This window comes from Pteropus vampyrus, unplaced genomic scaffold, assembly GCF_000151845.1.
Source record: "Pteropus vampyrus isolate Shadow unplaced genomic scaffold, Pvam_2.0 Scaffold165, whole genome shotgun sequence".
Taxonomy (NCBI): Eukaryota; Metazoa; Chordata; class Mammalia; order Chiroptera; family Pteropodidae; genus Pteropus; species Pteropus vampyrus.
In genome coordinates this window covers 152,458-176,008 of record NW_011888946.1, presented here as the reverse complement: position 1 = coordinate 176,008, position 23,551 = coordinate 152,458, and the positions used below count along the sequence as shown (strand labels likewise).

Below are 23,551 nucleotides of genomic sequence, written 5' to 3'. Positions count from 1 at the left end.
GGGAACAGAGCTCCCACACAGCACCGAAGTAAGGGAGAGCAGAAGCAGAGTTCATGCTTCCTCTCACCTACTCCCTTAATGAGTGTAATCTAATAGACTAAATATTCAAGGTTTAGGAGAATACATTTTGTGATGAGCACCTGGAGTCCAGGTTGAGTTTTTTGGGGTTTTTTTGTTTTATTTTGTTTTTAAGAGTAATTTTAATGACCGATTTCCCCTTTTGCCCTGGAACATTGATTCAGGCAGTACAAATAAGCTACTTTCTAACTTTCTTGATAGTTTTTGCCGTTTTAAAACTTAAAAAATAAAAGAATTATATTGTCTATCTGAGATGACAAATCTTTGCACTTATAAAATGCACTCATAAACTATGGTTACTCCAATTGTAAGCCATTCATTAGTACCCAGAGAAACAGAAAAGTAAATTTTTAAGAAATCTAATAATATCTTAGAAGGAGATCACTATAAGCCTTTAAAAGTATAAAAGGAGAATAGAGAGGAAAGCTACCTTTAGTACATGTCATTAATCGAAAGTGTCAAAGTTTTGCAAGTTACTGGCTATGTGAGAACAGGATGATGATGCAAATGTTACAGGGAGCATCTCCCATAATAAAGTTGACATATCTGCTGTTGTTCTCTCAGGAGGCACCTCACCTGCTCAGTGGGAAGACATCACAGGAACTACTCCTTTGACATTTATAAAGGACTGTGTCTCTTTTACAACCAATGTTTCAGCCAGGTATGGAAATAAAGGATTCAAAAAGCACTAAGGAATTAGTTTTATTACCTTTTGGAAAGTAAAGACAGTTGTGTTCAATACCAAAATGGTATTTTTTTTTTACAATTTTGATGGTAAAGTTGGATCTAACTCAGAAATTTAAAATTCACTGACTTTTAAATTTTAAATCCAATTCTCACAAAAAGTTAAACTTTATTCCTCCAGTAGAAGTCCTTAGCAACTGTTATTCATAAATACTGATAGGATTTTTCTCCCGTAAAATTACTACTCCTTTCAATGGTAAAGTAATAGATTAAAAACTCATAAGCAAGAGTAGAAAGGAAGGCTTATTATCATGAGTATGTGTAAGAGAGTAATAAAAAAGAAAGGGAAAAAAATTCTTAGCATTTTTTTAGCAAAATTACAACAAATAATAAATGTGGAGTTTTCTGTGTTTGATAAACAGTAAACATCCTTGTTTGTTTAGATGAACAAGTTAATGTTTTGGTTTAGTTCCCTTTATACTCTAATTTTGCTAATGGTGATTTTATTTAGAGATTTAACATTTAAATCACTTCATTTTCATACTTTTGTTTTGGTTTGATTTTGTTTTTATCAGATTTTGGCTTGCAGACTGCCATCAAGTTTTAGAAACTGTGGGGTTAGCCACGCAACTGTACAGAGAATTAATATGTGTTCCATATATGGCCAAGTTTGTTGTTTTTGCCAAAATGAATGATCCTGTAGAGTCCTCCCTGCGATGTTTCTGCATGACAGATGACAAAGTGGACAAAACTTTAGAGCAGCAAGAGAATTTTGAGGAAGTTGCAAGAAGCAAAGATATTGAGGTACCTCGTTCAGAACAAGTTCATTCAATTCTATTCCCCAGATGCGGGGTTTTATTTTGAGACCATAATTACACTCACTATAAATGTCAAGTACATTATTAATTTTAGTTTTTGTTTAAAAATTTTGATATAGATTCATTCCTAAATTATTTTTAAGTGTTTTTGAGGTGATCTTAGTTGGTTAAAATGTAGTACTAATGAATCGAAGTCATGGTCTCCATTTTCCAAAAGCTACTTGAGTTATCTTATTTTCATGGTCGCTGTCTATACACATCACCATGATTTTCCTTTTTCAAACCCAGCCATTAGGTAAGAGTCAAAAAAAACGAACAGACAAACAAACCTTTTGAAGTCTATCTGAATAAACCTTCCTCAAACATGTTTGAAGTTGCTAGAATAGAAATATATAATTATGTCTTGTATATGTCCATGATATAGTTTCCAATCACAGTTACTGAATTGTGAGCCAATGGAGTTATTTTTATGACATATGGAACCATAAAAATAATTTCCTAATACGGAGATAAATGTGACATAGAAACATGTCATTATTTTAATGTTATGTGACTTCAAATCTCAAAATTTTTTCAATTAAAATTAACAATAAATTATGTATTTTTTTCTCTAAAAGGTTCTAGAAGGAAAACCTATTTATGTTGATTGTTATGGAAATCTGGCCCCACTTACCAAAGGAGGACAGCAACTTGTTTTTAACTTTTATGCTTTCAAAGAAAATAGACTGCCATTTTCCATCAAGGTAAATCATCTTCAACAGAGACTCCGTGAATTTTTTTTTAAATGCCCTTAGAGAATTAAAAGAAAAGATTCTAATGATTTATTCAGTTTGAAATATCTCACCAAACTCAAATTCATAAGAACAAGGTCAGATTTTGTCCTAGTTCTATCTGAGTGTACTTTCCAGCTAGGAAAGCTTTATAATTTGTTAAAAGAGTCTTTACCTTTTAGACAGCTAATCATTTATGTTTAAGCAAATGTTTATAAGACCAAACAATCTAGAATAATTACATGCATCATATCTGGTTAACGCTCAGTAATCATATAATGGATGAAACTGAAATTCAGTATTCAGGTTTCATTTTCATTTCTGATGGAGCCCAGGGACATTCTGGAGAGACCATCTTCCCTCTCAGAGAACAGAAAGACATAGGACAGTTGTTTTATTGTCATTATTACTTGCTGCTATTATTGTTGCTAAAACTGAGGCTTTGAAAAAACGAAATTATTAGACAGGAAGAAAATGCACATTACTCAGACTGTACATGGATTGTCGGGATAAGAGAAGCAGACACAACAGTCCTGTGTTTAGACTAGGAATTGGACATTCTAAATCTTGCTGAGTTTAAATGTGACCACCTTTGTTGACATGTAATTGTTATCATCATCTTTTCCCCTTTTCCTGCCTCTTAAAGGGCTCCATAAAACAAACATGCTTAACTCTTGTACAGACAGGAATCCTCAGAAAAGTCTTTCCATAACTGTCAACTACATAAATTCTTCTAGATTAGAGACACCAGCCAAGAGCCCTGTGGTCGTCTGTCGTTTCTGAAAGAACCAAAGACAACAAAAGGACTGCCTCAAACAGCTGTTTGCAACTTAAATATCACTCTACCAGCACATAAAAAGGTATCTTTTAATACTGGTTTATTTTAACTTTCTTTCCCTGGTCTTGAAGAAGTGGGCCCTTGGTATGCAATTAAGGAATGCTTTGTAACATGATTAAAGCTCTTGAAACTCAAGTTTTATTAGTCTTTTTGTGTAGATTGACTAAGTCTTGTTACTGTGGTGTCTAATTTTTATGGTTTGTATGATGGAGTCCTCTGTTTATTGCTTCTGCTTCTGCTGGTAGTGCATAGATTTTTATGCTTTCAAATAACATCACATTAATTTGCCATGGATGTACGGCTCTTGATATTTTTCGTTGGCTTCTTTTGATTTGCTTTGCCTTCTAAATCAGCTTGCATTTTGTGCTCCCTACTGAGTCCTTTTCATATCCTGATATTCTTTTCCCTGCTGTCCATTATAATATTCCTTGTCTCTGCAATGCATCTTGGAACCAAAAGGAGACAGAGTCAGATCAAGATGATGAGGTAATATGAATACTTCTGCTTTTACTCTTATCAGAGATAGAATAGAAATTGAATCTGTGTAAAAGAAATTGCAGAGGGCTGAAGTGTGGGAAATGTATTACATTTTTGCAGATCCTAAATTAAGTGAGGTAGAGGGCAAATATTTTTCTTAAAGAATTGTCACTCTTCCTCCGCATATACATGAGTACCTCAGTACATTCAGTAAAATCATAATCCAGCTAATGATTTAAAAAGATGGACTAAAAATCTTTAAACATTTTTAAATGTGATAATTGGCATATATAAATAAATATACATTTGTGCATAGTTTCACTTAGTATCAATTATGTTACAACTTTTAAATCAAGATCATGAGTAATATATGAAATTTTATTATACAAATCAACTTATGTTTTATGTAATGTAAATAAATACGTGCTCCATGGCTATTGATAAACACTTTATATTTAGAGAAATATATCTTGGCCAATTTTTACGGGTATAGTTCAATTAAGCTTTGATTGGATTTTTCCTTATAAGTTATCTCCTAACATTTCTTCAAGTTAGATGATAATTGGATTTTTAACTCACACCTCAATAATAATAAATAGAATTAGCAGGCTTAAGACTCAGTAACATTATTCCTAATAAAGCCATTAACCTGTTTTGCATCTCCTCATCTATACTTTAAGCCTATTAACATACAGAAACAACAGCAGTAATCAGAATAATAAACTTTGTGTGCCTTTTTCCCTGGAATGTACTCACATAGAGTGAGTGTACATTGTGATATATGTGCTTTCAATATGAGTGAATTCGGGAAAATTTACTGCTCAGCATCAGAAGTCTCTGTAATGCTCGTCTTTTATTTGTAGTTCCCTGTAGTCTGCTGTGTTGGTGCTCATATATTTGATAAATGATGGTTATTTGTTTGAGACATTGAGGTGGGGTTGTAAAATCACATTTTCACAAGGAAAATCAAATCCATAAGAAGAAAAATAAGGATAAACAGGATATCAACATAACATTCTACAAAACGTTTCTAAACTGTGAAAATGTCACAGGGAAGTTGGACATGGTCCTTGTTTTTCTTTTTCAGACCGAGAAAGCAGATAGACGACAGAGCTTTGCATCTTTAGCTTTACGTAAGCGCTACAGCTACTTGACTGAGCCTGGAATGAGTGAGTTTTCTAACACATTTACTAATTTATGTGGATTTTTATAAGAAGAGGCATTTTTTTCTATACAATCTGAATTTGGGGGTCATTTGAAAACCGGTGACAAAAGAAAAATTGCCTGCAAGAAAACTTTATCATGAAATCTAATATATTGTGCATACTTGAAGATATGAGGCCCAAACACCCCTAGATCATGGCTTCGAAACAGTTTTTTTTTTAAGCCATTAACTATTTTTTTATTTAGAAATATCTATTGCTTGTCTTTAAAGACCTTGATTTCACTTTGTTAATTATGCTAGGAGATAATGTAAGATATTGCTTTAAATCTGTGCTCAAAAGAGAAAATATTTACTTTTATATATGTAGGATGGTAGAAAGGATGATAAAGTAAGTTCAGTGTCACCTCATTTTCCTTTATGTAGGTAGGTCATTATATCTTAGTCCTGAATCTTTTTCTTCCCATTTTGAAAGAATTGCATCTTCCTACCTTCTTGAGGTAGCATTTGTTTACTGATTCATTTCCTTCTTTCCCTTCTCTCTCCCTCCCTCTGCCCACTCCCCCTGCCCTTTGTTAAATATCATTTCTAAGGCTGGTCTTCACTAGACTGGTTAAACTCTTTCTTATATCAGTGATTGTTTTGGTTCATTGTTAACTGGCTTGCAAGTACCAAGCTATAGATTCATTCAGTTTATCCATTCATATTATCTCTCTTTCTGCCCCTCCTTCCTCTCTCTCCATCCCTCATTCTTATGAGTATCACGTCTCACCTCTGGGGATCACTGCAACCCTCAAGATAACCCCTCCACCAATGGGGAACTAAGAGTATGAGAGCAGCACTGTGTTTGACTTAGCAGTGCCACTTTAACCATCAGAGAAATATTTATACAAAAGATGATTTTCAAATTAGTGAATCACTTCTAGCTATTTCCCATTACTCACAGTGACTTGAGTTTAGGGATTATTGAAAATTTGTCAAAGAGCCACAACTTTGGTTTTTCCCACCTCTTCTGAATTCTGGTTTCTGTGGGCCAACACAAGATCTAAAGTGTGCAGACGGAAATTACTACTTAGCTCCAGTGGTCTTAGCAGAATCTGGAGTCTGGCTCCTTGACTACGAGGGACCTTTTATATTCAGACATAAAACGGGGAGCATAAGAGAAATGAAGCTGTATTATACTCATGAATGTTGTTGCAGATGTCAGTTTTTCCCTCTAGCATATGATTTTCCCAAAATCATAAAGGCTGAAATTAACTCCCATTTAAACTATAAAGCAGGGAAGGTATGCGTGTGTGTAACTAGGTGGTTTTTCAATACAAGTAAATTTCCTAGTTAGAAGTTTTCCTTGGAATACTTCTAACAAAGCCCTCACTGGGTAGCTGGCTGAGACTCTCAGGCAATATTCTTAAGCTTTGGACAGGGTCAATGGACCAGCTACTTTAGGCCAGAGGTACTCTGGGCAGGTGGACTCCCATCCGATTCTGGCCTCTAAGGACTTGTTTGGGGGAAATGTGAGTTATTAGGTCAGGTGTGTGCTAAGTCAGTTGAATTTTCCCACTTATGAAAAGTGTTGCTACTTTTAGAGTAATATCAATTAAGGTATATGTAGCTCGTCTTCCTTGACTTTTGATAGAAGAAAGAGGGTACTTTTCTCTGCTTTATGAAAGAGAGCATAAGGATGGTAAACAGAGGAATGGAAAGGACTAAGAGGAGCTAAAAGAAAACTAAGAAAATGATCATGGCCCCTGAATTGGTGTCAGAATTATGAGTGAATGCAACTTTTACCTTACCACCCTGTCCTTTCCAACCCACCCCCCTACCAAAAAAAAAAAAAAATTATGGTGTAATTTAGTGCCTGATATCCAGAAATTCCCTTTGGTATAAAGAGTATCACAAAATGTGTCATTAAAGCATAAAATGTGTAACTGATCAGTGAGTTGGATGCTTGGTGCAAAGTATAAAGCCATAGACGTAGTGCAGAAGACTTCTTTGCTTGATGGAACTCGGTGGTTACAGGGAAATACTTTGCCTCCTTCTAATAGTTATAAAAATAAATTCTCTCGAAACATTGGACTGAGCCCAAATCACTGAATTGAAGAATCATCAAACCTTCCAATTGCAGTGTCGTGTTTCTAATGGAGTGAAGCAATGTAATATTGAGAATTATGGCTAACAGGGGTAATGAATGGGTGAGATTTTCCTTAGTTCTTCCACTTTTCTTTAGAATAATATGTAAGCCCAGAAAAAAGATATGTTCTGAATGTTTGAATTTAAATGTACACTAGGAATGAAAATCTTCACTCTTGTGGGAGTAGCTGCTAATCCAAGGACTGGATTGTAGCAGTGGCACGTGCACAGCATGAAGAGGAGCATAAAAGATGAAGCAGATTCTCATTTCCTCTTCGCGTTATTATTCTGAACCAGTGCTTTCTGGGAGCGAGACTGTACTCAACTTTGACATAAACGTTAGCCCTTGGCAGGCATTCCAAATCTCTGTGCCCGGCTTGGTTTGTTCAGTAGAGCTGTAGAAGTAGAGAGGACTAAGTGTGTGTTTGCTGTCCCCCAGCGAGCGTGTTGACATCATTTGTGTGCTTCTTGTCCCATTGCCAGAAGAACGCTGGTAGTAAATCTGTCTTTCCTAGTGGTAGGTCTACCCTCATGGTTCTCCAGTGTTTGGGGTATCCATGAGTCCCATGAATATTCTGGGAAAGTACCAGAATTGGTACCTCTGCCACTGATAAATATATATACAGAAAAGTACTATATCCCACTGTAGATACTTACATATGGGGTGTTAAAAATATGAATATGCTTTTTTAGATTTCTCCCATGATACCTTTTGAGAATTAAAAGTATAATAGATTATGAAAAAATACGAAATAAACTATGTGCTGTTATCCATAATGAAGATAACACCAGACATGGATATATTTATTTACAGATGTATTTTTAATATGCAGTATTAAATTTATTTTCCTAAAATCTCAAAAGGTACCAAGACTTCACATCTCATGGAAAAAGTGTACTCTTCTTTCTAAATGCTCTTGTGAAAGTATTTTTAAAGTTTATATATTGTGCATACTATGGCATAAAAATTGTATTACTTCATTGGCTTGTTTGCCATGATATTTGCGCATGACAAAAATGTTTTCAGTTGCTTTGCTTGCTTATGGTAACCATGAGCCATATTTTTTATTTTTTTCCCCTTCGTGTGTATGTACACATGCATTTTAAAATCATTTCATATTACATTTTCTTTTTTTCTCACCAAAAGGAATATACTGCATGGAAAAGACAAATGCAAACATTCCTTTTCTTTGTTTGTTTGGTTTTTTTTTAATTGACTCAGAAAATTTCTTGCTCTTATTGGCTTTTTATGGGTGTGAAGCATAACCGAATTGTGCATGGAAGATACAGATTTAAAATCCAGTGGCTTCACAGTCTGCACATCAGTTGCCTGTCACTTAACAGTTATTTTGGATTCTGCATGAAATAGGCTTGAGTGGTTTTCTAAAAAAGACTTTTAGATATTTAATGTATAGCCACACACAGTGATATGGTTTTAAGTAGGTGCAATCTGTATCACCAAAAGGTTCGAGGAGAGGGAACATTAGAAATTATTAAATGAGAGCTTTATGGTTGCACAAGACAAGTACCTATACAGGCAAAACAGAACGGCACTGATATTTCAAAAGCAGCACATAAGAAAGTCAATAGGAAGTAAGGGAACAGTTTTCCATTGTGGTTATTTTTCTCATCACTAATTCTTTCCTCATGTTTTCTGTTTTCCATTGTTGGCCTATTTGGTTGCGATGTGCTTTTTCTGTCTTTCACATTGCTCTGTATTTTTATTTATTTTATTTTAACTTTGGATTAGTTATGTCTCTAGAGGTTTTTTTTTTTCTCTTAATTGTTCCTTTTGCCTCTTCCATTCTAAATCATGCAAACAATTGTACTTGCTTTTGTAATATTTCAAAGTTTACTGACCAATTTTTTTCTCTGGTCTCTCTGTTTCTCAACCATTTTTGTTGATTTTTGTGTTTGATTTCATTTTTAAATTTAAGAAACAGTTGAACGGAGTGCAGGAGCAACAAGATCCCTCCCCACCTCTTACTCATACAAGCCATTCTTTTCTACAAGACCATTCCAGTCCTGGACAACAGCTCCGATTACAGTGCCCGGGCCAGCCAAGTCAGGCTTCACTTCCTTATCAAGTTCTTCCTCTAATACGCCTTCAGCTTCTCCACTAAAATCAATTTGGTCTGTTTCGACTCCTTCTCCAATCAAATCCACATTAGGCGCATCAACTACATCTTCAGTTAAATCCGTTAGTGATGTGGCATCTCCTATTAGATCCTTTCGGACAATTTCTTCGCCAATAAAAACAGTGGCGTCACAATCTCCATACAATATCCAAGTTTCCTCTGGTAGCCTGGTTAGAGCTCCCACAGTCACTGAGGCCTCTTCGCCTTTAAAAGGGCTGGCATCCAATTCTGCATTTCCCTCTCGAACCTCTCCAGTGACTACGGCAGGGTCTCTTTTGGAGAGGTCATCAATTACTATGACACCCCCAGCCTCCCCCAAATCAAACATTAATATGTATTCCTCAAGTTTGCCATTTAAGTCAATTATTACATCAGCGGCGCCACTTATATCTTCGCCTTTAAAGTCAGTGGTGTCTCCAGCTAAGTCAGCAGTTGATGTCATTTCATCAGCTAAAGTTACGATGGCCTCTTCTCTCTCATCACCCGTGAAACAGATACCTGGACACGCAGAGGTAGCATTAGTCAATGGATCTATTTCCCCTCTGAAATATCCATCATCTTCAACTTTAATTAATGGATGCAAAGCCACTGCCTCATTACAGGAAAAAATTTCTACAGCTACAAACTCTGTGAGCTCTGTGGTTAATGCAGCCACAGACACAGTTGAGAAAGTGTTTTCTACCACGACAGCAATGCCATTTTCCCCACTCAGGTCATATGTTTCTTCAGCACCATCAGCTTTTCAGTCTCTAAGAACTCCTTCCGCAAGTGCACTCTACACATCCCTTGGGTCGTCAATATCTGCAACTACCTCATCTGTAACTTCATCAATAATAACAGTGCCAGTATACTCTGTAGTCAATGTTTTGCCAGAACCAGCATTAAAGAAACTTCCAGACTCTAATTCACTTACAAAATCAGCAGCAGCCTTGCTGTCACCCATTAAAACATTGACTACGGAGACACGTCCTCAGCCCCAGTTCAGTCGAACTTCATCTCCAGTTAAGTCATCTCTGTTCCTTGCACCCTCTGCCCTTAAGTTGTCTACGCCATCTTCTTTATCTTCCAGTCAGGAGATATTAAAGGACGTGGCCGAAATGAAAGAGGACCTGATGCGAATGACTGCGATACTACAGACAGATGTGCCTGAGGAGAAGCCATTCCAGCCTGAACTCCCAAAAGAAGGGAGGATCGACGATGAAGAACCTTTCAAAATCGTTGAGAAAGTAAAGGAAGACTTAGTGAAAGTCAGTGAAATCCTTAAAAAAGATGTGTGTGTAGATAATAAAAGACCACCCAAATCACCAAAGAGTGACAAAGGACACTCTCCCGAAGACGACTGGATAGAATTTAGTTCAGAAGAAATAAGAGAAGCAAGACAACAAGCTTCTGCCAGCCATTCTCCCTCTCTGCCAGAGAGAGTGCAAGTGAAAGCAAAAGCTGCCTCGGAAAAGGATTATAACTTGACCAAAGTTATTGATTACCTAACAAACGATATTGGGAGTAGTTCATTGACAAACTTAAAGTACAAGTTTGAGGATGCAAAGAAGGATGGTGAAGAGAGACAGAAGAGAATTTTAAAACCAGCAATCGCTTTGCAGGAACACAAACTCAAAATGCCTCCAGCCTCCATGAGGCCTTCCACCTCTGAGAAAGAATTGTGTAAAATGGCTGATTCCTTTTTTGGAACAGATACTATTTTAGAGTCTCCAGATGACTTTTCTCAACATGACCAAGATAAAAGTCCCTTGTCTGACAGTGGCTTTGAAACAAGAAGTGAAAAAACACCTTCAGCCCCTCAAAGCGCTGAAAGCACTGGTCCTAAACCACTTTTCCATGAAGTCCCCATCCCTCCTGTCATTACAGAAACGAGAACTGAAGTGGTTCACGTTATCAGGAGCTATGAGCCCTCAGCTGGAGATGCTTCCCAGTCCCAACCAGAGGAACCCATGTCACCCAAACCTTCGCCTACTTTCACGGAATTAGAACCAAAGCCCCCCACTTCTAGTATTAAAGAGAAAGTTAAAGCGTTCCAAATGAAAGCCAATAGTGAAGAAGAGGACCACAATCGAGCTTTGAGCAAAGGCATGCGTGTGAAAGAAGAGACTCACATAACCACAACCACCAGAATGGTTTATCATTCCCCACCAGGCAGTGAAGGTACCTCTGAAAGAATTGAAGAAACCATGTCAGTCCATGACATCATGAAGGCCTTTCAGTCCGGGCGGGACCCTTCCAAAGAACTGGCAGGTCTGTTTGAACATAAGTCGGCAGTGTCTCCAGATGTTCACAAGTCTGCTGCTGAAACCTCAGCCCAGCATGCAGAGAAGGACAACCAAATGAAACCCAAACTGGAGCGTATAATAGAAGTCCACATCGAAAAAGGTAACCAAGCTGAGCCCACTGAAGTCATTATTAGAGAAACCAAAAAGCATCCAGAAAAGGAAATGTATGTATATCAGAAAGACTTATCCCGGGGAGATATTAACCTAAAAGATTTTCTGCCAGAAAAACATGATGCTTTTCCTTGTTCAGAGGAACAGGGTCAGCAAGAAGAAGAAGAACTTACTGCGGAAGAGTCATTGCCTTCTTATCTGGAGTCTTCCAGAGTAAACACTCCTGTGTCCCAAGAAGAAGATAGTCGCCCTAGTTCTGCTCAACTCATATCTGATGACTCTTATAAAACATTGAAGCTTTTGAGTCAACACTCAATAGAATACCATGACGATGAGTTGTCAGAACTAAGAGGGGAGTCTTACAGGTTTGCTGAGAAAATGCTTCTGTCAGAAAAGCTAGATGTGTCTCATTCTGATACTGAGGAATCGGTTACAGACCATGCAGGACCCCCTAGCTCAGAGTTACAGGGGTCTGATAAGCGGTCCAGAGAAAAAGTAGTCACTGCCCCCAAAAAAGAAATTCTCTCCAAAATCTATAAAGATGTATCTGAAAATGGTGTAGGTAAAGTGTCTAAAGATGAGCATTTTGATAAAGTGACAGTGTTGCACTATTCTGGTGATGTTAGTAGTCCAAAACATGCCATGTGGATGCGCTTTACTGAGGACAGATTAGACAGAGGTAGAGAGAAGTTGATATATGAAGATAGGGTGGACAGGACTGTGAAGGAAGCTGAAGAAAAACTGACTGAAGTGTCACAGTTTTTTCGTGACAAAACTGAAAAGCTAAATGATGAACTGCAGTCCCCAGAGAAAAAGCCACGCCCTAGAAATGGCAAAGAATACTCTTCTCAAAGCTCCACCAGTAGCAGCCCGGAGAAAGTACTGCTGACGGAACTGTTGGCATCCAACGACGAGTGGGTCAAGGCAAGGCAGCCTGGCCGTGATGGACAAGGCTTCCCCACAGCCGATGAGAAGAAAGCATCCAGTCTGCCCAGCAGCCCGGAGAAAAAGGTTCTTTCCCAACAGACTGAGGACAGCAAGTCCACAGAGGAAGCCCAAGGAAATATTTCACAGAACAAAGCACCAGAAGGGCCCCAGTCTGGGTTTCAGCTCAAACAATCTAAACTCAGTTCCATTAGATTAAAATTTGAACAAGGCACACAGGCCAAAAGTAAGGACATGTCTCAAGAAGACAAAAAGCCAGATGGCCAGTCCAGAATCCCAGTTAAAAAAATCCAGGAGAGCAAGTTACCTGTCTACCAAGTGTTTGCTAGAGAAAAACAGCAGAAGGCCATAGACCTCTCAGATGAAAGTGTGTCTGTGCAAAAAGATTTTATGGTATTAAAAGCTAAAGATGAGCATGACCAAAGCAATGAAATTGTTGTAAATGATTCTGGCTCTGATGATGTGAAAAAACAGAGAACTGAAATGTCAAATAAAGCAATGCCTGACTATTTTTCTGAGCAACAGGCTAAAGACTTGGCATGTCATGTAACCTCAGATTTAGCAACTAAGGGACCATGGGACAAAAAGGTCTTTAGAACATGGGAAAGTTCTGGAGCCACTAACAATAAGTCGCAGAAAGAAAAACTTTCGCATGTACTTGTTCATGATGTAACAGAGAATCACATTGGTCACCCTGAGAGTAAAATTGTTGATCAAAGAAATGAATTTTTGTCTGTGACTGAGAGAGAACACAAATTGTTAACAAATGGCTCTCTCTCAGAAATTAAGGAAATGACTGTAAAATCTCCCTCCAAAAAAGTCTTATATAGGGAATATGTTGTTAAGGAAGGGGAACGTCCTGGTGGCTCTCCCGATCGACCTTCCCGGAGAAGCGAGAGCTCAGTGGGGTCGCACATCCCAGTCAGAATCGCCGACGAAAGGAGAACGCTGTCTACCGACATTCCCGACGGTTTCTGTGAGCTGTCAACGTTTCCAAAACATGAACTATCACAAAAGCTACCCCAATCGAGTATGAGTAAAGAGACAGTTGAGACACAGCACTTTAATTCTCTAGAAGATGAAAAAGTTACCTATTCAGAAATCAGCAAAGTTTCCAAACATCAGAGTTATGTAGGCTTATGCCCGCCTCTCGATGAAACTGAAATCTCCCCCACCAAATCTCCTGACTCTTTAGAGTTTAGCCCAGGAAAGGAATCTCCCTCTAGCGATGTATTTGACCACAGTCCCATTGATGGATTGGAAAGAATTGCACCACTAGCCCAGACAGAGGGAGGGAAAGAGATAAAAACTTTACCTGTTTATGTCAGTTTTGTTCAGGTGGGAAAGCAATATGAAAAGGAGATACAACAAGGAAGTGTAAAAAAAATCATAAGTCAGGAATGTAAGACAGTACAAGAGACCAGGGGGACTTTTTATACAACCAGACAGCAAAAGCAACCTCCTTCTCCTCAGGGTAGTCCGGAAGATGATACTCTAGAGCAAGTTTCCTTTCTAGACAGCTCTGGGAAAAGCCCTTTAACCCCAGAAACACCTAGTTCAGAGGAAGTGAGTTATGAATTTACATCTAAGACACCCGACTCGCTCATAGCTTACATACCAGGCAAACCCAGCCCAATTCCTGAAGTCTCTGAGGAATCTGAGGAGGAGGAGCAAGCCAAGTCATCCTCCTTAAAGCAGACTACAGTGGAGGAAACAACAACAGTTGCACATGAAACGCCTAACGACGTGAGCAAAGACTCTAACCAAAGACCCAAAACCAACAGAGTTGCCTATATAGAATTTCCCCCGCCTCCACCACTAGATGCAGACCAGATTGAGTCAGATAAGAACCATTATCTCGCTGAAAGAGAGGTCGACATGATTGAAGTCAATCTGCAAGATGAGCATGACAAGTACCAGCTGGCTGAACCAGTCATCAGAGTGCAGCCACCTTCACCAGTTCCTCCCGGGGCAGACGTCAGTGATTCGAGTGATGATGAGTCTATTTATCAACCAGTCCCAGTTAAAAAATATACCTTCAAATTAAAGGAGGCAGACGGTGAACAAAAAGAAATTGCAAAATCTAAAGCTTCTGCTGAAAAGTCTTCCCACCAGAAAGAATTGGAAACTAATGGATCTGGAAAAGATCATGAATTTGGCCTTGGCCTTGATTCACCTCAGAATGAAGCTGCCCAGAATGGGAACAATGACCAGTCCATCACAGAGTGTTCCATTGCTACCACAGCAGAGTTTTCTCATGATACAGATGCCACAGAGATCGACTCTCTAGACGGCTATGACCTACAAGATGAAGATGACGGCTTGACAGAGAGCGATTCTAAACTCCCAAGTCAAACAATGGAAATAAAGAAAGATATCTGGAACACCGAGGGCATTCTGAAGCCAGTCGATCGCTCCTTTAGCCAAAGTAAACTTGAAGTTATCGAGGAGGAGGGAAGGGTGGGACCCGATGAAGATAAGCCACCTTCTAAAAGTTCATCTGAAAAGACGCCTGATAAGACTGATCAGAAGTCAGGGGCCCAGTTTTTCACACTAGAAGGCAGACATCCTGACAGATCAGTGTTTCCTGACACTTATTTCAGTTATAAAGTAGATGAAGAATTTGCCACTCCTTTTAAAACAGTAGCTACCAAAGGCCTAGATTTCGACCCTTGGTCTAATAACCGAGGGGATGATGAAGTTTTTGACAGTAAATCACGGGAAGATGAATCTAAGCCATTTGGTCTGGCTGTGGAAGACCGCTCTCCAGCAACAACCCCTGATACAACGCCAGCCAGAACGCCAACCGATGAAAGTACCCCAACTAGTGAGCCTAACCCCTTCCCATTTCATGAAGGAAAAATGTTTGAGATGACTCGCAGTGGTGCAATTGACATGAGCAAGAGGGATTTTGTTGAAGAGAGGCTCCAATTTTTCCAGATTGGTGAGCATACTTCTGAAGGGAAGTCAGGGGACCAGGGGGAAGGGGATAAAAATATGGTTACTGCCACACCACAGCCACAGTCAGGGGACACCACTATAGAAACCAATCTAGAGAGAAATGTAGAGGCACCTACAGTCGAACCTAACCCCAGCATCCCGACCAGCGGAGAGTGTCAGGAAGGCACATCCAGTGGTGGCTCCCTGGAGAAATCAGCAGCCACTAACACCAATAAAGTTGACCCCAAGTTGCGCACGCCTATAAAAATGGGAATTTCTGCATCCACCATGACCATGAAGAAAGAAGGCCCTGGAGAAGTGACAGATAAGATAGAAGCTGTGATGACCAGTTGTCAGGGATTAGAGAATGAGACTATAACAGTGATTTCAAATTCTGCCAATAGCCACATGGGCACTAGGCCCCAGGAAAAACACGATTTTCAAAAAGATAACTTTAATAACAACAACAATTTGGATTCTTCCACTATACAGACAGATAACATTACAAGTAATGTAGTTCTGACAGAACATTCTGCACCCACGTGTACCACAGAGAAAGCTAATCCAGTGAAAAGCTCATCAGGAAAAAAGACAGGGCTACTGCAAGGACACTGTATAAGAGATAAGCAGAAAGTTCTCGGACAGCAGCAAAAGACAAAGGAATCAATAGGGATTAGGCGAAAATCCAAACTTCCCGTAAAGGCCACTTCACCAAAAGATATCTTCCCACCAAATCCTATGCCAAACATTAAAGTGAGTAAAATGAAGCAGGTTAGTCAATCTGAGAAAACCAAAACCCATACTTCTTCATGTGTAGATGGAAAGTCTAGAATTCCAGTAAAAAACACACACAGGGATAACGTAGTTTCAGTTAGAAAAGCATGTGCCACACAAAAGCAAGGGCAGCCAGAGAAAGACAAGGCCAGACAACTTCCATCCAAGTTGCCAGTAAAGGTAAGATCCACCTGTGTCACCACCACCAATACCACTACCAATACCACCACCACCACCACCACTACCACCACCACCACCACCGCCACCACCGCCACTGCCACCACAGTTAAAGTTAGAAAAAGTCAGCTTAAGGAAGTATGTAAACATTCCATTGAATATTTTAAGGGAATTAGTGGTGAGACCTTAAAGCTTGTGGACCGCCTCTCTGAAGAAGAAAGAAAGATGCAGTCTGAGTTGTCGGATGAGGAAGACAGTACCTCAAGAAACACGTCGTTGTCCGAGAGTTCCCGGGGTGGCCAGCCTTCAGTTACAACGAAGTCTGCTAGAGATAAGAAAACAGAGGCAGCACCTTTAAAATCAAAGAGTGAAAAGGCCGGCAGTGAGAAAAGGAGCAGTAGGAGGACTGGTGAGAATGAAGGCAGTCAGGTTTCTCGAGCACTCTTTGCTCACATCCTGGAGAACGAGCATAGTTTGTAAACACTTTCCAACTCGTAGACCCTAGTGCATGAACTGTTGTGATTGCCTGTGGCGTGACTTAACCGTAGTTTCTCATTTTGTCATTGTCATCTGTATGTGCTGTCTATATACTCCTCTTTCTTCCTTTTAACCAAACTACACTGTAGACAGCTAGGGAAGCATGCTGAAGATATTGGTGTCGTTCAAGATGAGCAACTTTTTTTTTATGTGCTAATGGATATGATTCTGTCAAAATAAAAGCACAGATGTCGAAATCCCATCATGGTGTTTTCACCAACACAACACTTCTGTAACCGCTGTAAAGTAGCTAGCTTGTCAGCATGTTCAATTCCATTACATTGAGCATCCATGTAGTCTGACATTTGGCCTGATACAGGTGAAAATCAAGTGAGCCATGCGACAAGAGAAGTGTTCATGTAGGTGATTAGGACACATTTAAGTGTATAGTGTTAGCATTAGTCTCTCTGTAAAATCTGAGTACTGCTAAAAGCAATTTTCCAGTATCGTATTTTTCCTGATGATTATTTTAATTAAGAAATTGTAAATCGTAGGTCCACAGAGTCCATGTGAACGGACAGATATCAGGATGGCAATAGTAGCCGATCACCTGGGACTTAGTTGGACAGGTAAGTGTGTATACTGCTGAATGAAACAAATACAGTTTCTTAATTTCTTTGTCTTATTCCCAACTGGTTCACTATTAAGAAACAAATAAGCAGTGAGTAAAAAATATTTTAATCACCCATAATTCTATGCATATACACTGAAGAACAGAAATTGAAATCCGATTTTACCTTAAATTTAAGCACTTTCTTCACAATGCCATTTCTGATAATATAGGAGAACCTTTTACCTAGTAGCAAACTTATTTTGTGGCATAAAAGAAAACATCGCTAAGGCCTATGGTTTTAAAATAATTCAAAAATTTTAAACATGATTTATGTCCTCAGAGCAGCTCTCTTAGGCAACAGTTCAATTAATCCATGCCTGGGTTTCACAAATCTTAATCATTCATGAGTCATCTTCACAATTTTTACGATATACATATATTATCTATTTGTTTATTCACCTGATACTTTTAAGTAGACTCACTTTTATGCTCAAAGATTTATTTGAAAGGAAATCTTATATCACTTTGATAATAGAAAACAAGGACCGTTTTCAATAACTATATAAGAAAACAAAGGTTCAAATTTTGAGTTAAAATTTTTAAAAATAGGACACACATAAATCTATTCAATTTACAACAGTTCTGTGAAATGAGACCATTTATGATCTGTGTGGAAAAGACTATTTAGCTTGGTTACACTGCATTAAAAATGAAGATAAGGTTCTGTGACAACTGTACATTTCTGCTTTGGAGTTCCCATGTTACCTGGGCCCTAAAAATCCTACCTCCCATGAATCAGAGAAATTTTAACTTCTGTAAGTTGAGTGCATATTTTTTCATGTACAGCCAAAAAACATAAATTAATTATTTTCATATCTAGAGTAATCTTGCATATCATCATTGACATACATTCTATATTCAGGAAAGCAATTATTTATGCTAACTGTTAAAAGGGAGAATATGAAACTAGATAATGACAAACAAGGTCATCTAATTTTTTTTTCCTTTGAATGTCCTAAGTCCTGCCCCTACCCTTACACATATTAAACCTTGCTCTCTCCCTCCACCCAGTCCCTTGCTCTTAGACATACTGTGAAGCTCTGAAAAGATAGGCGGATAAGTAACAACCAATAGACATACTTTACAATGGTGGTGTTCTAACCGTGGGTCACTAGTGAGTCATGAAATCAGTTCATGCTTTTTGTTTTTAAGTGGAATAGAATGGAAGAGAAAATATCTGTGTATCACATGTATTAAGGCTAGTTTTGCTCCACAAATATCTGGTTTCATTTATATCAGCACCATGATATACAGTATACTTTTAACTGTAGGCCCTGATCAAAACAGTTTGCAAGCTATCGTATTACCTTAATTTCTTTCGTTCAGCACATGGATTATCAAATTGTTGGAAATATTTCTTAAGCAGGAGAAATCTTGACCAATTCCTTTTCCATGAAAAGATTTTTTCCCTTTTCTTACATTTTTATAATCATTTAAGGTACTATATAGCTGATAAATTTTAATTGTACAAGAAACACAGTGAAAAGTCTCCTCATCTTTGACTCCTACTTTTCCCACTCCCAAGGCAGCCACTAATACCTTATCTTTCCAAAGACCCTGTCTGCATTAACAAGATTGAGTGTATGGGTATATACATTTAGATGGACAGAAAGCCATCTTTTTTTTTTTTTTTTTTACACAAGTGGCAGCATATCATAGACTATGATCTGGCCGAAGGTCATCGTTTAACCTCCAAAGTGGAGTTCATAAAACTGGAAGTCATACAGAGTATTATGTGAATAAAAGGTGTCCTTCATGAAGATTGCCTAGGAAAACCCTACCAGAATGTCTTGTGCCATATAATTATGAAGTGTATATCCCTACGCATCTTGTATGAAGTTTACTCAAGTTGAAAGCATAATTTGTCTGAATTAAAAGAATCCAGCAATATCCTCTTTGTACAAATAGAGAATCTTAATAAAATTACTAAATGAAATCTAATTGTAACTAAGTAACTCATTAGAGTTAAATCACAGTCTGTGTATGATCACTACTTTCCTGTGAAGTCAAGGATATAAAGATGAATGCCCAAGGCTGCACTTAGGTTTTACTATAAAATTCCTTTTTTCTTTTTTGTGGCAGTTGAGCATTACTTTTATAAAACATATGTGATAAGAGCAGAGCACAAAATCTTAATAACTCTTTTTCCTTTCTACAGAACTGGCGAGGGAACTGAATTTTTCAGTGGATGAAATCAATCAAATACGTGTGGAAAATCCAAATTCTTTAATTTCTCAAAGCTTCATGTTATTAAAAAAATGGGTTACCAGAGACGGAAAAAATGCTACAAGTATGCTGAAATTATATTACTTTAACTTTCAAAATTGCATATATCTAGTATTTTAGATGAGCCTACTGTTACTAAAATCAGAGTGATCATAACATAATAGCAAGTCTTTTGAAGTCATACTTGTTTAATTTAGTGCTAATATTCTGACCTTCTGTCTTTAAGGAAGCTTTTTGGAAAGCCAAGTGGTAGGGAATTCTTTGCATTTTGTCTGTAGTTTTGTGTGACCACCAAAACTGAAAATATAATTCTAGCTCCTAAATCATGTGGTAGTAGTCAGAAACACTCTAAAGTGACTGCTGTTGCCAAAGATGGACAATCAGGGAGGTAGAGAGAGGAGGACAAAATCGAATTAGGGAATCAGATCATTTTATTCAGCTCAGTCTGTGGTGGCAGAGAATTCGCAAATAGTGTTGGAGACTTTTGTTGTGGGGGGCAGAGTTGGGGAGTGGTGATACACTGTAAGTGCCAACCCACAACAATGTGGAAAAAGTTATTGTACGTTTGTCTATGTCATCTCAAGTTTAGTAAGTCATTAAAATGCTAAGCATCAAATATGAGAGTGACCCATTTTGCCTAAAAGGACAGAAAAGGGCTTAAAAGGCTAGCTATTGTGAAGCTCATCTGCTCTGCATCTTGTAGTGAAATGAATATGCTGCTGTCATCAGAGTGATTAAGACCCTAACAGGTCTTCTCTGTAGTGGTGGGTTTTCTGAGCCCTCTGGGTAGTGATACTGCAGGAGGGTCGCAAAAGCCATGCTTGTATGGATGTTGTGATGACTGGAAGGAAATAATTGGATTTTCAACCTTTTTTTCTCCTTTTTCAGCTGATGCCTTAACTTCGGTCTTGACAAAAATTAATCGAATAGATATAGTGACTCTGCTAGAAGGACCAATATTTGATTATGGAAATATTTCAGGCACCAGAAGTTTTGCAGATGAGAACAATGTTTTCCATGACCCTGTTGATGGTAATTGAATTCAGTGTTCATATTTATTTAATCATTTGATAAAATTTGAAAGTGTTGGACAAGGCAGTCGGTTAAAAAACCAACTAAGTTGTGATTTGCTTGACTTAATTTCTCATTGTCACAGCATTTTATCTGCCATTCTGAAAATATACCCTCTGAAAGACCAAAGTTGATAAATGCCTCTGTTATACAAAATATAAATGAGGTAAAAAAGCATGTTATTTGAAAGAATTGTATTTCAAATGTGTTATATGACCAAGTGGAAAACAAAACAAAACAAAACAAAACAAAACGAATATCTAGAGAATGCATTGCTTTTGTCATTTTCATATTAACCTTAAAAACTAGTGTATTTTATTCATATACAGGTAAAACCAAATTGTGAGCTATTTTTACCAAGTAAAGTATTGGATCAAGTTAGGCATATGGTATACAAATTGTAAAGTAAAATAGTGAATTACTGTTTTGGGACGAGGTATTTAAGCATGTACTGAAAAAAGTCTCATTTGATACATTAATCACTCAAAAACATGTTTTAATTATTTAGCATTATTTTAACTTCATATGCTGCTATCTGTTTGGGGGGCAGGGAACCCTACTTGATCTATTGTGTATAAAAAGCAGCATAATTTGAATTCTATGAGCATAGATATCACTAATAACATTCATTTACATTAGCTGAATTTATATAATAAATTTCCTTCATTATGTAAATCTGGGCTTTGTCAAAGTATTAAGAAAAGTATAACAAATATCTTACAATGCTTTTCAAGATGCTCGTCTTCTCTCACAAATGGAATTTATTCTTATAATGAATTTTGAGTGAAAAATTGTTGATGACTGGAAGGAAAAAGATGAGCTAGGGATATTTTCCTACTATTCAAAGTTTTGAAAAATATAATTTTTTTCCTGTTAAACAGGCAAAGTTAGACAAAAAAAGACTCTATAACTTCTAATTTTGCATGTTATGTGACAAAAGATCTCAAATTCTTACAAAGTTTCTGCTTACTAAAGTCAACAGAAAATTTAAAGCATACCTTATTATCCATTATCCATATAACATAAACATGATGGGTAATAATGTCAAAAGCAGTTTCTTTTTAAGCTCATAAATACCACATAACTGTGGAATAAAAGCTCTCTTCAAGGACTTGTCTTATATGTGAGACGTATATTGGTAACCAAACTCTTTTTGCACTGGAGATTTACCACTTTTATAACAAGTTATGAATTATTGCCAAGTTATAGTTTATAGACTCTTTTAATATTCTTTACTAGGAAAAAGTTTTAAGAATAGTAGCTCTAATAAACAAGAGCCCCAGAAACAATAGAAGTATTCAATAGAATCGAAAGCTTCATTTAATTTTAACATTTTAAATTCAGATTATTATTAAATAAATTCACAAGGGCTTTTTGTTGCTACATCTTAATATTTTATATTTCTTATTTTAAAAATGCTTAAGGAAATTTGGGAATGTATATATGAAATTTCACTCGTGCAGATTATAAACCTAATAATCTTAGCCAGCTTTTTCAACATTCTGGTTTATATATTTCATGATTCTGGTTATAGGTGACCGTAATAGAAAAATGTTCCCTTACCTATAGTAATATGAATTTACAACAAAAGCTAAGTTGGTGTTTATCTTGGACTGACAGAAAAATTAGGCTTTAGTTTTGTAGACTGAGAATTCTGAAAATGTGCTTGGTTGCCTTTTTTTCCCTGGCTCTCCTCTTCGCTTTCATGAAACTTCCTTTCCTCACCATGACCAGACCATTGTTAACTTTCTCTCTGCTCAATGAGGAAAATACTCCCTTAGTCCACACAGCAAAGTTTAAAACATGGGCATTGCTCCTTCCTTCCCGTTTATGTAGTCTGGTTAATAAAACTCCATGTTTCATAGCATTGTCATGAATATTCACAGAGCTCTTTGCAAATGGTTTTCCTCCTGTCTCTGTTGTGTATCATTTCTTTTTTTCTCTTTATTTGATTTGTGGTTGAATGGACCTCTATCATCAGAACCTCCACATATACCACAACCTTTTCATCTTTGTCACATTATGACACATGAAGACTTTACATGGAGTCTTTTCTACTTTATTGGTTTTTTAAATCCTTTTCCTAATATCTACTAGCTGTTTTTCCTAACATCTTTTCTATTTTTTTCTAGTGCTACTGCTCTAAAATCATTTTTTTCCAAAGATTAAATTCATTTTTCTTTGCTGTAAATTTCATGTGATATAAGTAAAAATTAGAGTTGGGTAGAATTGCTCATATGTACAGTTTTTAAAGTAAATTATAAGTAATTATAAAAATTGGGTTCTTGTGGCTTGCTGTATTCAGTCCACCACAATATGGATTTTGCAGGCTAAAAGTAGAAAGATAATAAATTTGGCCATGGAATAAATATATCTTATGTAATGACAAATAACTATATGGGATTAAATTAGTCTGTGTATTTGTTACTGTATTAAAATTACCAAAATTGAAACAATCTACATCTTAATTAGCATTCTATTTTATTATAGTTTGCACTAGTCTCTTATTGTATTACATTTAATTGAACTAAACAATAAATTTATCAACATTCTGTAATTCATCATACATTTTTCATACCTGATATAATTTAAGTCATTCCATGTGTTTTTGTTTGATGTATTCTTAATTCATTCCAGTCAGTCCAAATGTACTGTCTTCCATAGGTTATCCTTCCCTTCAAGTGGAACTGGAAACTCCCACAGGGTTGCACTACACACCACCCACCCCTTTCCAGCAAGATGATTATTTTAGTGATATGTCTAGCATAGAATCTCCC

The 23,551-nt window shown here is 37.3% G+C and overlaps 1 protein-coding gene across 1 annotated transcript in view; it reads left to right on the top strand.

The window, feature by feature from the left end:
• The window catches only part of ANK3 (ankyrin 3), a 596,679-nt gene that overhangs the window by 549,789 nt on the left and 23,339 nt on the right, over positions 1-23,551 (top strand). Inside the window, exons 34-40 of the mRNA XM_011370216.2 lie at positions 2,198-2,323; positions 3,088-3,210; positions 4,753-4,834; positions 8,901-16,736; positions 17,359-17,433; positions 19,636-19,767; positions 20,592-20,735. Coding sequence (XP_011368518.1) covers positions 2,198-2,323; positions 3,088-3,210; positions 4,753-4,834; positions 8,901-16,736; positions 17,359-17,433; positions 19,636-19,767; positions 20,592-20,735 — 8,518 coding nt within the window. The remainder of the gene's footprint in view (positions 1-2,197; positions 2,324-3,087; positions 3,211-4,752; positions 4,835-8,900; positions 16,737-17,358; positions 17,434-19,635; positions 19,768-20,591; positions 20,736-23,551) is intronic.